Consider the following 13,861-nt stretch of genomic DNA (forward strand, 5'->3'; position numbering starts at 1 on the left):
GAGAGAAACAGAGTGTGAGCAGAGAAAGAAGGAGACACAGAATACAAAGCAGGCCCCAGGCTGTGAGCTGTCAGCACAGAGCCTGATGAGGAGCTCAAACCCACGGACTGTGAAATCATGACCTGAGCTGAAGTCAGAAACTCAACCGACTGAGCCACCCAGGTGCCCCTAACTATGGTTTTTCTATGGTGGCTTTGTAATTTTTATTCATTTTACATTTATTAGTTAAATACTTTCCTAAGAAAGAACTGTCAATTATCCACCATCAGTATTTTCCATTCATTGATTCTGAAATTTATTTGTATCAATATAGATTTATGGGTATTTATATTCTTTGGTAATAATCATGTTATCATTACTGATTTTATTGATTCAATTATTCTAGCTGTGGGGTACCTGGCTGGCTCAGTCAGTGAAGCATGTGACTCTTGATCTTGGGGTTGTGAGTTTGAGCCCCACATTGGGTGTAGAGTTTACTAAAAAATAAAATAAATTAAAAATAAAATAAGACTATTTTAGATTTGGTATTCAGAGTTCTCTCAGGTTGACTCCTGAGCACTTAGGACAAAACACAGCATTTTGAAATCACCTGATTTTCAGGGAAAAAGTTTTTACTAAAACTTGACAATTATAGGGGCGCCTGGGTGGCTCAGTCAGTTAAGCGTCCGACTTCAGCTCAGGTCACGATCTCACGGTCCGTGAGTTTGAGCCCCGCGTCGGGCTCTGGGCTGGTGGCCCAGAGCCTGGAGCCTGCTTCCAATTCTGTGTCTCCCTCTCTCTCTGCCCCTCCCCCATTCATGCTCTGTCTCTGTCTCAAAAATAAATAAATGTTTAAAAAAAAAAATTTTTTTTAAATAAAAAACTTGACAATTATATTAATCAGATGCTAACCTGAGACACTGATTTCATCTTCATTTCTTCAGCAGCAACAGCGGGAAAAGAATAAGTCGAAGCACAATAATAATGAACAAAAGAACTTTCCTTTGAAGAGAGGTTCTGAAATAAAGGAAGCGCCTGAAACCAAGACAATGGATAAGAAAGTTCCAATTCTCCACTGGTTGTACTTATTTCTGTCATAATATCTTTTAATTTCAATTCTTCTCTTTGCGAAATAGGATTGTATAGCTCAAGAAAAATGAATTCACTGGATTTTGCTATAAAAGAAAAAATAAATCAATTTTAATCAAGTATTATAGTTCAAGAGGACTATAAATAATTTAATTATTAATAACAGCATTTTGTATGTTAGTTAATAACCGAGGGAAATTAAATCCCCAAACAGGCTATTAGTAACCTAGATTCAAAACTCAAGTTTTAAACTCCTCCTTCATTAAAATGGAAACTTCACAATGGCATTAGCTACTGTATCTCTACTACCTGGCATTTGTTAATGAATGTATGAATAAATGAATGAATGATAACTAAGGAACTAATTATTTTTCTCTAGCCTCCTCCATTTATCAAATCTACCAATTAAAAAATTATTCCAACCAACCAAACACTTCCTTCAAAATCATTGTTTCATCAAACATTTCAACAATCGTCTCAAATTATATTCTCTCCACCCATAATAATTATAAATGGCTAGTTTTATTCCCCCAACTTCTCTGCTATTTAATCATGAATTCTCCCAATTAATTTGGAAGTAGGACAGCAAAGTAACTAAGTAGTCCTCCTTTACCCATGGTTTCATTTTCCACAGTTACAGTTACCCATGGTCAACAGCAGCCCAGAAGCAGATCTTTTTTCTGGCCTGTTGCCATAAGGTTAACAGTAGGCTAACACTACATCAAAATGCCTGTGTCATTCACCTCATTTCATGTCATCACATAAGCATTCCCTCTTCTCACATAATCACAAGAAGATGTTACACATTCATGTAACTTTTCTTACAGGATAATGTTATAATTATTCTTAGTTATTATTGTTAATCTCTTAGTGTAGCTAATTTGTATATTAAATTTCATATGTATAGGAAAGTATGTAGGTATGTCTAGGGAAAAAAAACATAATATATAGAGAGTTCAGTACTATTTGTGGTTTCAGGCATCCACTGGGGTTCTTGGAATATATCTTCCATGGATAAGGGAGGGACTACTATAATATTAAAGGTATAAAATTTATTCACTACTTAACATCTTTAATATATAAGGGAGTAGAGACAGCAAGGTAGAGAGATCAAAGAGGTAAGAAAGAAGCTTACTAATCTGATTTACCCAATTCTAAACTAGACTCCTTTAGGAGTTGAAAACTAAACAAAGTTGGGAGATATTTAAGATGCATATATACAGACCAGTTTATGGGAACATACAGAAAAGTATTCAATCCAGTCTTAGAGAAATGATATATATAAGTAACTAGGTTTTATTTTTTAAAAAACTAAAGAAAATGTTGAAGGTAAAGACTTCTGTATTTTATTTAACTTTGCCATTGATTAGCTGCCACAGTTCTTTATGCAACAAGGGCAAGAAATTCATAAGAAAGGTAGCCAAGGATGGCAACTGACTAAAAGATAAAGTATTCCTTTTATTTTACCAGATAATTTCTCTTGGTTGAGTAAAATTATCAGGAGAAATTGTGCAGAATAAATAATTTACCTTGTATAATATTAAGGGCTAAAATTATTTTTAATCAAGTCTACTTAATTTCAATTCAATGAAATAATTACATTCTATTAAATTGTTTTAGAAGAAAACTATACACAGGACTTCTCAGGTTATTCTGAAATATAGAAATATTTCATACACTCACAGTGCTGGCTTAATATGGAGTTTTCTAGTTGGGTCTGAATCTCTTGAAGATAATTTGCAGAGACCCAAAGGAAAAGGATAGCTTGATTCCTTTTACTGTGATCATCATCCTTATTTTTCCATAACCCAAACCTCTTTAAATGTGTGGTATCCACTAGCAGTGAAACCTCATTCAGGGAGACTGAAACAAATAAAAGGTAACAAGTTAATAAATTATCCATTTAGGAATTAACACTGATACGCTTTATGACTCTTCTTTAATACATGATGTTTTTCAAAAAGAATGATATGTGAAGTTTTACAAAAATCATTTCCAGTGTACTTCACTAACCTTGGCTGAAATACCTCAAACAATATTATTAGCATAAAAAAGATCATATTGCAATTAGAAAGGCCCAAATAATTATCAATCTCAGTTATATCCAGGAAAGGGAAATATGAAAATAAATTTTCATAGCATATAAACTTGTCCAGAGAGATTTCTTACTGGAAGTGCTATATCACCAGAAAAAAATAAAATAAGAAGGAGAAGAGGAAGGGTGGGGGAGGGGAGAGGGAGTGGAAGAAGGGGAAGCAGGGGGAGAGGGGAAGAAAGGAAAGAAGACGACTTTATCAATGCAGACAACTAGCACGGTTTTAACTTAGAAAATTATATATTTCTATCTTGGTTAATATGATCAACCAAAATCCCCAAATGCTATCATTAGCCAATTTATTCTTATGCTTCTTCTCCTAAAATATCTGCATTCCCCTATACAGACTAGCCACTATCAAAAGATTCTCAAAAATAACATGAGCTTTTGAATGGTCTAAGATAGTATTTTTTTTTTTAATTCTTCCATGTTTTGGTGCACCTGACTGGCTCAGTTGGAAAAGCATGTAACTCTTAATCTCAGGGTCATGAGTTCAAGCCCCACATAGGGTATAGAGATTAAATAAATACATAAAACTTAAAATAAAATTCTTCCAGATTAGATTTTACTTCTTGAAACTTCTAGGAAATCACCTAGAATTATGGGTCCTTCTCTGAGTTAGCAAAAGAATCTTTCCTAAAGATTTTTTTTTTAATTCAAAGAAATAGAGAACTGGTATAAAGAAGTCCTGAAGGTCATCTGACCCAACTTTAAGAAAACAAGCAGTTGAACAACTAATACAAGTATTGGTTAAGTATAAACTCAAGATGAACACCTATTTGAAACAAATCTCTTCGTACTCCTCCTCCTATTATCTCCTGGCACCTTGCTACTTAAAATCTACTTCTGAGCCTGAGACACTGGCATCACACTGGAGCCTGTTACAAATGTAGGATATCAGGCCACACCTTAGATGTACTGAATCAGAATTGATTTACAAATAAAAAACAAAACCAAAAACCCCAGATGATTCATATCACTCAACACTGAAGTTTGAAAAGCATTTTACAATAAGTACTTACATACTTAACTAGTCATCTTAATGTTCCCACACGAGCCATTCTACTTTTAAATATTTTCTTATAATCAATCCATTTTAAACATCTTGTCTTTATTTCTTTCATATTTCCTCTTTCCTTCATTCATTCTCTCCTTCCCTTATTCCATTTCTCCATGCCTTTTTCTTGCTCCTTTTCTGTGTTTCAATTTTTTCCTCTGTGTCTGTCTGCATGCATACCTGCCTACTTACTATTTCATGGAAATTTTAAAAAACATTTTACATTTCTTCTTTCCCTTTCTAACTCTCTTTCTGCCTCTTATTTATTGACATTTTCTTGGGTAATCCTTTTTAAAATCACTTCTACCTATCAATCTCTAGCTACCTACTTACCTATCCATCACCTACCTATGGATCTATTTGTATTTTGTACAGCTGCCTACATATCTGTCTACCTTCCTATCTAGCTGTCACCCAGTCATCAATCTTATTTTTACTGTAGCATTTTGACTGAGTTACTTTTAGATTTCTTTCCCCACTGTCCACTATTGTACTTTATTTTCTTACTGGCTCCTCCTTTCAAACCCTTCTTTTTATCTCTCATTCCCACATTCTTTCCTTCATTTCTTTTGTATTTTATTCTTAGAGACTCATCACTTTAAACTTCTCTCTCTTGCCTCCCCTTTCCTATCTTGGCCACTTCCTTTTTCTTCTCTCTTTGATAGCTTTTTTTCTTTACCTTTTCTCAGTCTAATTTATTCACTGTCCTTTTCTTTCTCTATTCTTACCTTGCTGTATACTGCCTGCTTTCCATTCTTTTTAACTTCCTCCCTTTCTCTCCTTCTTTTATCCCTTTATCTCTCCTTTCTCCTTTCCTTTCATTCCTCCCTCTATTCTATCTTTGTATTTTTAAACTTTTTTCTTTTCATTACTCTTTTGTTCTCTTTCTCTTTGCATCTATTTTGTAGTCTTTCATACTGACTTAGGCCATTTAAAGTCTGCTCTGTCTCTCCCTATCTCCCTCTCTCTCTTTACCTAGCTATTCTGCTTTATATTTCTTTTTTTTTTTTTTACACTTACTTTGACCTTTCATTTTATTTTTTCCAGATAAAATTTATTGACATAAAATTATCATATAACATTGTGTAAGTTTAAGCTAATGTTAATTTCATATATTTATTGCAAAACAATTACCATCAAAGCATTAGCTAACACCTCTGTAACTACCATTTCATATTCGTGATGAGAACATGTAAGATCAACTCTCTTTGCAATTTTCAAGTATATAATAACAGTACTATTAACTGTGATCACAATTCTGTACATTATTGATCTTATAACTGGAAGTCTATACTCTCTGACCAACATCTTCCCATTTCCCCCATGTCCCAGTCCCTGGTAACCACGATGGCTAGTCTCTGTATTTATGGTTCAGCCTTTTTAGTTTCCACATATAAGCAATATCATGCAGTATTTGTCTTCCTCTGACTTATTTCAATTAGTAAAGGCCCCCAAGGTCCATCCATGTTGTCGCAAATGGCAAGCTTTCATTCTTTCTCAAGATTAATATTCCATTGTACATATACACCACAAAATTATCCATTCATCAACAGACACTTAGGTGGCTTCCAAATTTTGGCTACATGAATAATGAGGGGTGCATATATCTTTTCAAAATCCCGTTTTCATTTCTTTTGGATATAAACCCAAAAATGGGACTGCTGGATCATATAGTAGTTTAATTTGTAATTTCTTAAGTCTATAGGCCATTTTCCACAGTAGCTGTACCAGTTTACAATCTCAACAACAGTGTACTTGCTCATTTCTTGTCATTTTGATGATAGCCATTCTAACAGGTGTAAGGGAATATCTCATTGTGGTTTTGATTTGCATTTTTGTAATGATTAGTGATGTTTACCATCTTTTCATGTGCTTATTTGCCATTTGTATATCTTATTTGGAAAAATGTGTATTCAGTTCCTCTGCCCATTTTTTTTTTTTTAATTTTTTTTTTCAACGTTTATTTATTTTTGGGACAGAGAGAGACAGAGCATGAACAGGGGAGGGGCAGCGAGAGAGGGAGACACAGAATCGGAAACAGGCTCCAGGCTCTGAGCCATCAGCCCAGAGCCCGATGCGGGGCTCGAACTCACGGACCGCGAGATCGTGACCTGGCTGAAGTCGGACGCTTAACCGACTGCGCCACCCAGGCGCCCCCCTCTGCCCATTTTTTAATCAGACTTTTTTTTTCCTGTTGAATTCTCTGAGTTCTTTATATATTTTGGATATTAACTCCTTCTCAGATATTCCACAGAATGCTTTTTCTTTTTTGCTGATTCTTTCCTTTGCTATGCAGAAGCTTTTTTGTTTGATGTAGCTCCACTTGTTTATTTTGGCTTTTGCTGTCTTTGCTTTTAGTATCGAATCCTAAAAAATCATTGCCAAGAATGATAGAAAAAAGCATTGGGGATAAGTTTTTTCACAAATTTTATGGCTTAAGATCTTACATTCAAGGCTTTAATCCATTTTGAGTTGATTTTTGTATATAATACAGGTAGGAGTCCAGTTTCATTCTTTTCCTCGTGGCTGTACAGCTTTCCCAACATCATTTATTGAAAAGACTATCCTATCTCCATTGTATATTCTTGGCTCCTTTGTTGAAAATTAACTGACCATATATGCCTGGGTTTGTTTCTGGGTTCTTAATTTTGTTCCACTGTTCTATGTGTCTGTTTTTATGCCAATACAAAACTATATTGATTACTATAGCTTCGTAATATAGTCTGAAATCAGGAAGTGTGAGGACTCCAGCCACGTTCTTCTCATGACTGTTTTGGCTATTTGGGGTCTTTTGTTGTTCCAGACAGATGTTAGAACTGTTTTTTCTATTTCTATAAAAAATGTCATTGAGATTTTGATAGGTATTACATTGAATCTGCAGATCACTTTGGGTAGTATGGACATCTTAACAACAATAATTCTTCTAATCCATAAGCTATGTAACTTCCCCATTCTGAAAAATGTCAGTGAAACTGGCAGCAAAGACAAACAGATTAAAAGAGTAAAAACCTTCAGGAACTTCTCAGCATTTCTTCCTCAGTCAGCTCACAACCCCAAATAATTGATATTATTTCTGTGCAATCTAGACAATTATTACTAATCCAAATGTACCAACCTCTTGGCATAAAAGCTTAATTTTCTTTAGAAAAAAGATTTAACACCATCATTAAGGAAAGTTTACCTCATTACCAAAATTTCCCCCAATATTTGGTTTATTCTGTAACAGGAATATAGCAGTAACTGAAAATGGGAGTTGTCTAATCATCTGTCCTACCCGCTATTAGCGATCTTAGTAACAGACCCTAATTTTATTTAGAAACCAAGATACTCAGCTGTTAGAAACTATTTCCTAGCTTCCTTTGCAAATAGATGTGTGGTCAAAGGACTACCTTCTAGCTAAGAAAATGTAAGTAGAAGTTAGGTGGCATGCACATCTAAGAAACCTCCTTAAAAACGCAAGAGAGGGGCACCTAAGTGGCTCAGTTGGTTGAGCGTCCAACTCTTGATTTTGGCTCAGGACATGACAACAGTCATGAGATCAAGCCCCATATCGACCTCTGCCCAGAGCCTGGAGCCTGCTTAAGATTTTCTCTTTCTCTCTCCTCCCTCTGCCCCTCTCCCGTGCATATGCACTCTTTCTCTAAATAAACAAATTTTTTAAAAAGACAAGAAATAGGTGGTGTGTGTGTGTTTTGTTTTTTTGTTTTTTGTTTTTTTTGTTTTTTGTTTTTTACCATTTTCCCCTTCCTCCTGCCTTCTACCTAGAACGCAAACATGATGACTAAAGTACAAGCAGCCATTTGGACCATGAGACAAACTTAGGAATAGAAGTCATACATTAGGAATGACACAGTACAAAAACAATAGGGCCAGGACCTCTGATGACCAAACGAAACACCGTATCAGCCCTCTTCAGCCTACCTGTGGATTTCTTCTTTGGAAAGGAAAAATAAATTATTTTCTTTAAGCCACAGCCAAACATAATTAATAGCTAATATAAATACGTAAATCATTATTTCTCTCAGCTACTACAGAAAAAGAATAAACATTTAGATCTAGGTTCCTTATGTATAAAAACATTTTATATGCATGCCTTGTTTATAAAAGATTTTTATATATGCATATACAGAATTTGTGGAAGAAGACTAATGTTTTCCTCTTATATTACAAAATCATAAAGCCATTACTACTGAAGAGAGTATTTTCCCTAATTGTTAATTTTAAAATACTTTTTAAATGCTTGTTTATTTTTGAGAGATTGAGAAACACAGAGCATGAGCAGGGAAGGGACAGAGAGAGACAGAGACACAGAATCTGAAGCAGGCTCCAGGCTCCGAGCTGTCACCACAGAGCCCAATGCGGGGTTTGAACTCGTGAACCTTTCCATAATTTTTTATTAAAAATGTCTTTCAAAAATCACTTGGAACAGAAAAGTTATAAAAGCAATATTTGAAACAAGATATAAATATTAACTATTAAAACCTAAAATATTATTTTTGAGGTTTGTATCATACATATTTGAGAAGTAGCTCTGTTACACAGGTCTTTATAGATTATAGATGATGTAGTGGGATTACAACAAACTGAAAATCTTCTGCACAGCAAAGGAAATCATTAACAAAATGAAAAGGCAACCTATGCAATGAGAGAAAATATTTGCAAACCATATATCTGATAAAGGGTTAATGTCCAAAATATATAAAGAACCCAGAGAACCCAACAGAAAAAAAAAAAATCCATTTAAAAAATGGGCAGAGGGATGCCTGGGTGGCTCAGTCAGTTAAGCATCCGACTTTGGCTCAAATCATGATCTCACAGTTCGTGCTCAAGCCCTGCGCTGGGCTTTGTGCGGACAGCTCAGAGCCTGGAGCCTACTTCAGGTTCTGTGTCTCCCTGTCTCTCTGCCCCTCCCATGCTCACACTCTGTCTCTGTCTCTCTCTCTCAATAATAAATAAATGTTAAAAAAAATTTTTTTTTTTAATGAGCAGAAGGGCACCTGGGTGGCTCACTCAGTTAAGTGTCTGACTTGTTTTCAGCTCAGGTCATGATCTCAAGATAGTGAGACTGAGCCCCACATGGGGCTCATGCTGGGCATGAAGCCTGCTTAAGGTACCCTCTTTCTCTTTCCCTCTCCTTCTCTCTCTCCACCCTCCCCACCCTATCCTGCCCCATGTGGGCATGCACGTGCAATCTCTCTCTTTAAAAAAAGAAGAAGAAGAATGGGCAGAGAACCTGAATAGACATTTTTCCAGAGAAATCATGCAGACGGCAACCCATACATGAAGAGACACTCAACATCATTAATCACCATAAAAATGGAAATCAAAACCACAATGAGATATCCCCACATACCTGTCATAATGGTCATTATTTAAAAAAAAAAAAAAAGTGTTAATAAGGACGTGGAGGAAAGGGAACCCTTGGGGCACTAGGTGGCTCAGTTGGTTAAGAGTCCAAGACTTTGGCTCAGGTCATGATCTCGTGGTTTGTGAGTTCAAGCCCCATACTGGGCTCACTGCTGTCAGCCTATCTGCACAAAGCCTGCTTCAGATCCTCTGTTCCCCTTTCTCTGCCCCTCCCCCATTTGTGGTCTCTCAAAAATAAATAATAAAACATTAAAAAAAGAAAAGGGAACCATGAACACTGTTGGTAGGAACGTAAACTGGTGCAGCTACTGTGGAAAACAGTCTGTGGGTTCCTCAAAAAATTAAGAGAACTACCATACGACCCAGCAATTCCAGTTCTGAGTATCTATCCAAAAGAAAAGAGAAAAAACATTAACTCAAAAAGATGCATGCACCCCCACGTTCACTGTCCCATTATTCACAATAGCAAAGATATGGAAATGACCTACGCATCCATCAAAGGATGAACGAATAAAGAAGATGTGTTATGTATATAAAATGGAATATTATTCAGCCACTAAAAAGAAAGAAATGTTGTCATTTGAGACAACATGGATGGGCCCTAAGGGCATTGTACTAAGTCAGACCGAGAAATACAAATACTGCATGATATCACTTATATGTGAAATTAAAACACACACACACACACACACACACACACACACACACAGACAAGCTCATAGATACAGAGATCAGATTACTGGTTGCCAAAGACAGAGGGTGGAGTGGGCAAAATGGGTAAAGAGGGTCAAAAGGTATAAACTTACAGTTATAAAATAAATAAGTCACGGGGATATAGCCTAAAGCGTGTGACTATAATTACTAATATAGTATTGCATATGTGAAAGTTGCTAAGAGAGATCTTAAAAGTCATCAATCACCAAAAGAGAAAAAAAAAACCTTTTGCAACTGTGTATGGGGAAAAATGTTAACTAGACATACAGTCGGGATCATTTTGCAATATATACAAATACCAAATCATTATGGTGTACACCTGAAACCAATATAAAGTTACATGTCAACTGTACCTCAAGTTAATTAAAAAAAAAAAAAGAATATGAGAGAAGCACTGTCACATAGGTATTTTTTTAATGAAAAAAAGCACTTTCTTTTATGAAATTATTTCCTTTTAAATCATAGGTTTTTGTTTCTTCTATTTAGAAGTTAATGTTATATTATTCCATAACTTGTTTAAACATCCTAATTAGGAATATCAATATATTTATTCTGTGCCTAGCATTATTATTCTTACCACTTATAGCAGCTTCCTGATTATTAGATTATCATAATTTATAGTTGTGGTTCTGTGCATGGGTACCCGCAGAGTCTGATTAAAATTACTTTGATCACTTCTTCAGTCTTGGAACAGAAGCTTCCTCTCTTCCCTAGTTCACTTGTGAAGTGGATATTTGTGTATATTTTTCTTCCTCATTCTTTTCCTTATTCATTCTCTAAAGAGACTATTCTCTATTGCTTCTTATTTTTCTTAGTGTCATTATTATTCTGAAATGATTTTACTTGGGGAAAGAATAAGAAAACGTTCCGAGTCTTTGCATATTATAGGTACAATTTCACATCTACTTTGCTTTACTCAGATAAGAAAAGATATTAAAAATCTCTCCTAACCCTATGCAAAACCATTTTACATATTTTGTACAGCATTATAAATTTTCCTTACACTTCCTATTTTTCATACATTTCATCATACCAAAATCTTCTTGCTATCAAAACTTTATTTCTGTTAATCCCAAAAAGTTACCATGAGTCCCTTATTATTCAAGCCATTAAAACAATAGTTTACTATTTTCAAAGTTATAAAACACTTTAACACCTTTTAAAGCTGCTTAAAAAAGTGTTAACTTGAAACACATTATTAACCTTAGTTTTACTTAATTTCTATACTGGAAAAAATTATGGCTGCAGAAAGATTTCAAAGTTTTGCTATTTTATGTTCAAAATTACAGTGAAAAAAAGATCATAAGACAATGATAGCTTACCTTGAAATGGAATCTTAACATACTTTGTCGTGAACTAAAGAAAAAACAGAAAAGCAAAAATGAGTTACCACTCAATGTATGTTTCCATTCAAAATTTTCAATTTTTCTTTTTCAAACACAAGTATATATTCAAAGTCGATACTAAAAGTGCTCAAGCCTTTTTTTTTATTTTCTTATTATTTTCAAATGTTTACTTGTTTATTTTGAGAGAGAGAGAAAAAGAGAGAGTATGAGCAAGGGAAGGGCAGAGAGAGAGAGGGAGACAAAGGATGTGAAGCAGGCTTTGTGCTGACAGCAGAGAGTCAGATGTGGGGCTTGAACCCACTAATCGTGAGATCATGACCTGAGCCAGAGTCGGACACTTAACCAACTGAGCCACCCAGGAGCCCCTCAAGTCTTTTTATCAATAAACCAAGAAAATGTAAAGACTTAGTTTTTATGGAAGAACCCAGCACATGTAATTTAATTCTCAACATGCTCATTTATAAAAACCAGTAAGACTTTATTTAACCTATTTTCAAAAATGTTTCCTGAATATTTATAGAAGAAATAAGACAAAGTCTTAAGAAACTGCCAAGAAACCCTACAAGGTATCAGTGATTTTGGCAAATAAACCACAAAACAAGGTTTAATTCTTGGCTTTGTTGACATTTTGGCACTCATATTTCTTTCCATGTTACAAATCCCCTTCCAACTGAGGATTTAGCCAGGTTTTTGTTCTTTCTGCTCATTCTGTGCCAGGACACTAATTTTCTCTAGGAATCTTTTGTATACATCTGACCTTAAGTATTGCTTTTATAATAAACTCAAGAATCGTGTAGCACCTAAATCTTACATGTTCTACCTAAAATAGGCTTGTGCCCTAAGTTTGTTTTTCCATTAATGACAAAAAAACTCATACCTATTTATTTATTATTCAGGTTCTCTTTTGATCAATACATTTGTGAAACTGTTTACCAAATGAAGGGTACAGTCTGTGAACACAAAACAAAATCAAAAAGGGTCTTGGTACATGGATACCTAAATTAACTACCAACAGAGTTCCAAATAAGTAGCAAACAATGCCCAGTAAAACCACAGGGTTACTGTGACTCCATTTCTTTTTCTAATTTAAGACTTACTTCATATTGTAGTTTCATAAATATAAAACTCATATTGCAGAGTCTAAGTCAGCCGCTAAAGCAAAATTCAAGCAAATGGACATGAGTTAAAAGCTGAATTTGAGGTTCAAATCCTATCTCTAACTCTACCACTTACACAAACAGTTAAGTAGGTAAACTTAGGTAACTTACTGAACCTCTGTCAGCTTTAGATTGAAAGCCTTAATCAAAAGGAGCTATTATCACTAGACACAGCATCTGATTAAGTGTATTATCTAGGGACTCTTGGGAAGATGGCGGCGTAGGAGGACGCTGGGCTCACCGCGCGTCCTGCTGATCACTTAGATTCCACCTACACCTGCCTAAATAACCCACAAAACCGCCAGAGGATTAGCAGAACGGAGTCGCCAGAGCCAAGCGCAGACGAGAGGCCCACGGAAGAGGGTAGGAAGGGCGGCGAGGCGGTGCGCGCTCCACGGACTGGCGGGAGGGAGCCGGGGTGGAGGGGCGGCTCACCGGCCAAGCAGAGCCCCCGAGTCAGGCTGGCAAAAGCGGAGGGGCCAGACGGAGTGTGTTCCGACACCAAGCGGGACTTAGCGTCTGGGAGGTCATAAGTTAACAGCTCTGCTCAGAAAGCGGGAAGGCTGGAGGACAAAGGGAGGGAGAGCTGCTGAGCCCCTGGACGACAGAGCTCAGTTTGGTGGGGAACAAAGGCGCTCGCCAGCGCCATCTCCCCCGCCCATCCCACACCCAAAATCCCAAAGAGAACCAGTTCCTGCCAGGGAACTTGCTCGCTCCTCGCAAACACCCAACTCTGTGCTTCTGCGGAGGAGCCAAACCTCCGGCAGCGGATCTGACTCCCTCCCGCTGCCACAGGGCCCCTCACGAAGTGGATCACCTAAGGAGAAGCGAGCTAAGCCTGCCCCTCCTGCCCCCGTGCACCTTGCCTACCCACCCCAGCTAATACGCCAGATCCCCAGCATCACAAGCCTGGCAGTGTGCAAGTAGCCCAGAAGGGCCACGCCACCCCACAGTGAATCCCACCCCTAGGAGAGGGGAAGAGAAGGCACACACCAATCTGACTGTGGCCCCAGCGGTGGGCCGGAGGCAGATATCAGGTCTGACTGCGACTCCGCCC

At 36.6% G+C, this 13,861-nt stretch overlaps 1 protein-coding gene across 8 annotated transcripts in view; it reads right to left on the reverse strand.

The window, feature by feature from the left end:
• SENP7 (SUMO specific peptidase 7) overlaps window positions 1-13,861 on the reverse strand; it is a 164,171-nt gene that overhangs the window by 20,250 nt on the left and 130,060 nt on the right. For all 8 annotated transcript variants that reach the window (XM_045501865.1, XM_045501864.1, XM_045501863.1 and 5 more), the window contains 3 exons: window positions 11,624-11,657; window positions 2,752-2,931; window positions 892-1,154 (listed from right to left, as the gene is read on the reverse strand). In XM_045501865.1, the coding sequence (XP_045357821.1) occupies window positions 892-1,154; window positions 2,752-2,931; window positions 11,624-11,657 (477 nt within the window). The remainder of the gene's footprint in view (window positions 1-891; window positions 1,155-2,751; window positions 2,932-11,623; window positions 11,658-13,861) is intronic.

Source organism: Leopardus geoffroyi, chromosome C2, assembly GCF_018350155.1.
Source record: "Leopardus geoffroyi isolate Oge1 chromosome C2, O.geoffroyi_Oge1_pat1.0, whole genome shotgun sequence".
Classification (NCBI taxonomy): domain Eukaryota; kingdom Metazoa; phylum Chordata; class Mammalia; order Carnivora; family Felidae; genus Leopardus; species Leopardus geoffroyi.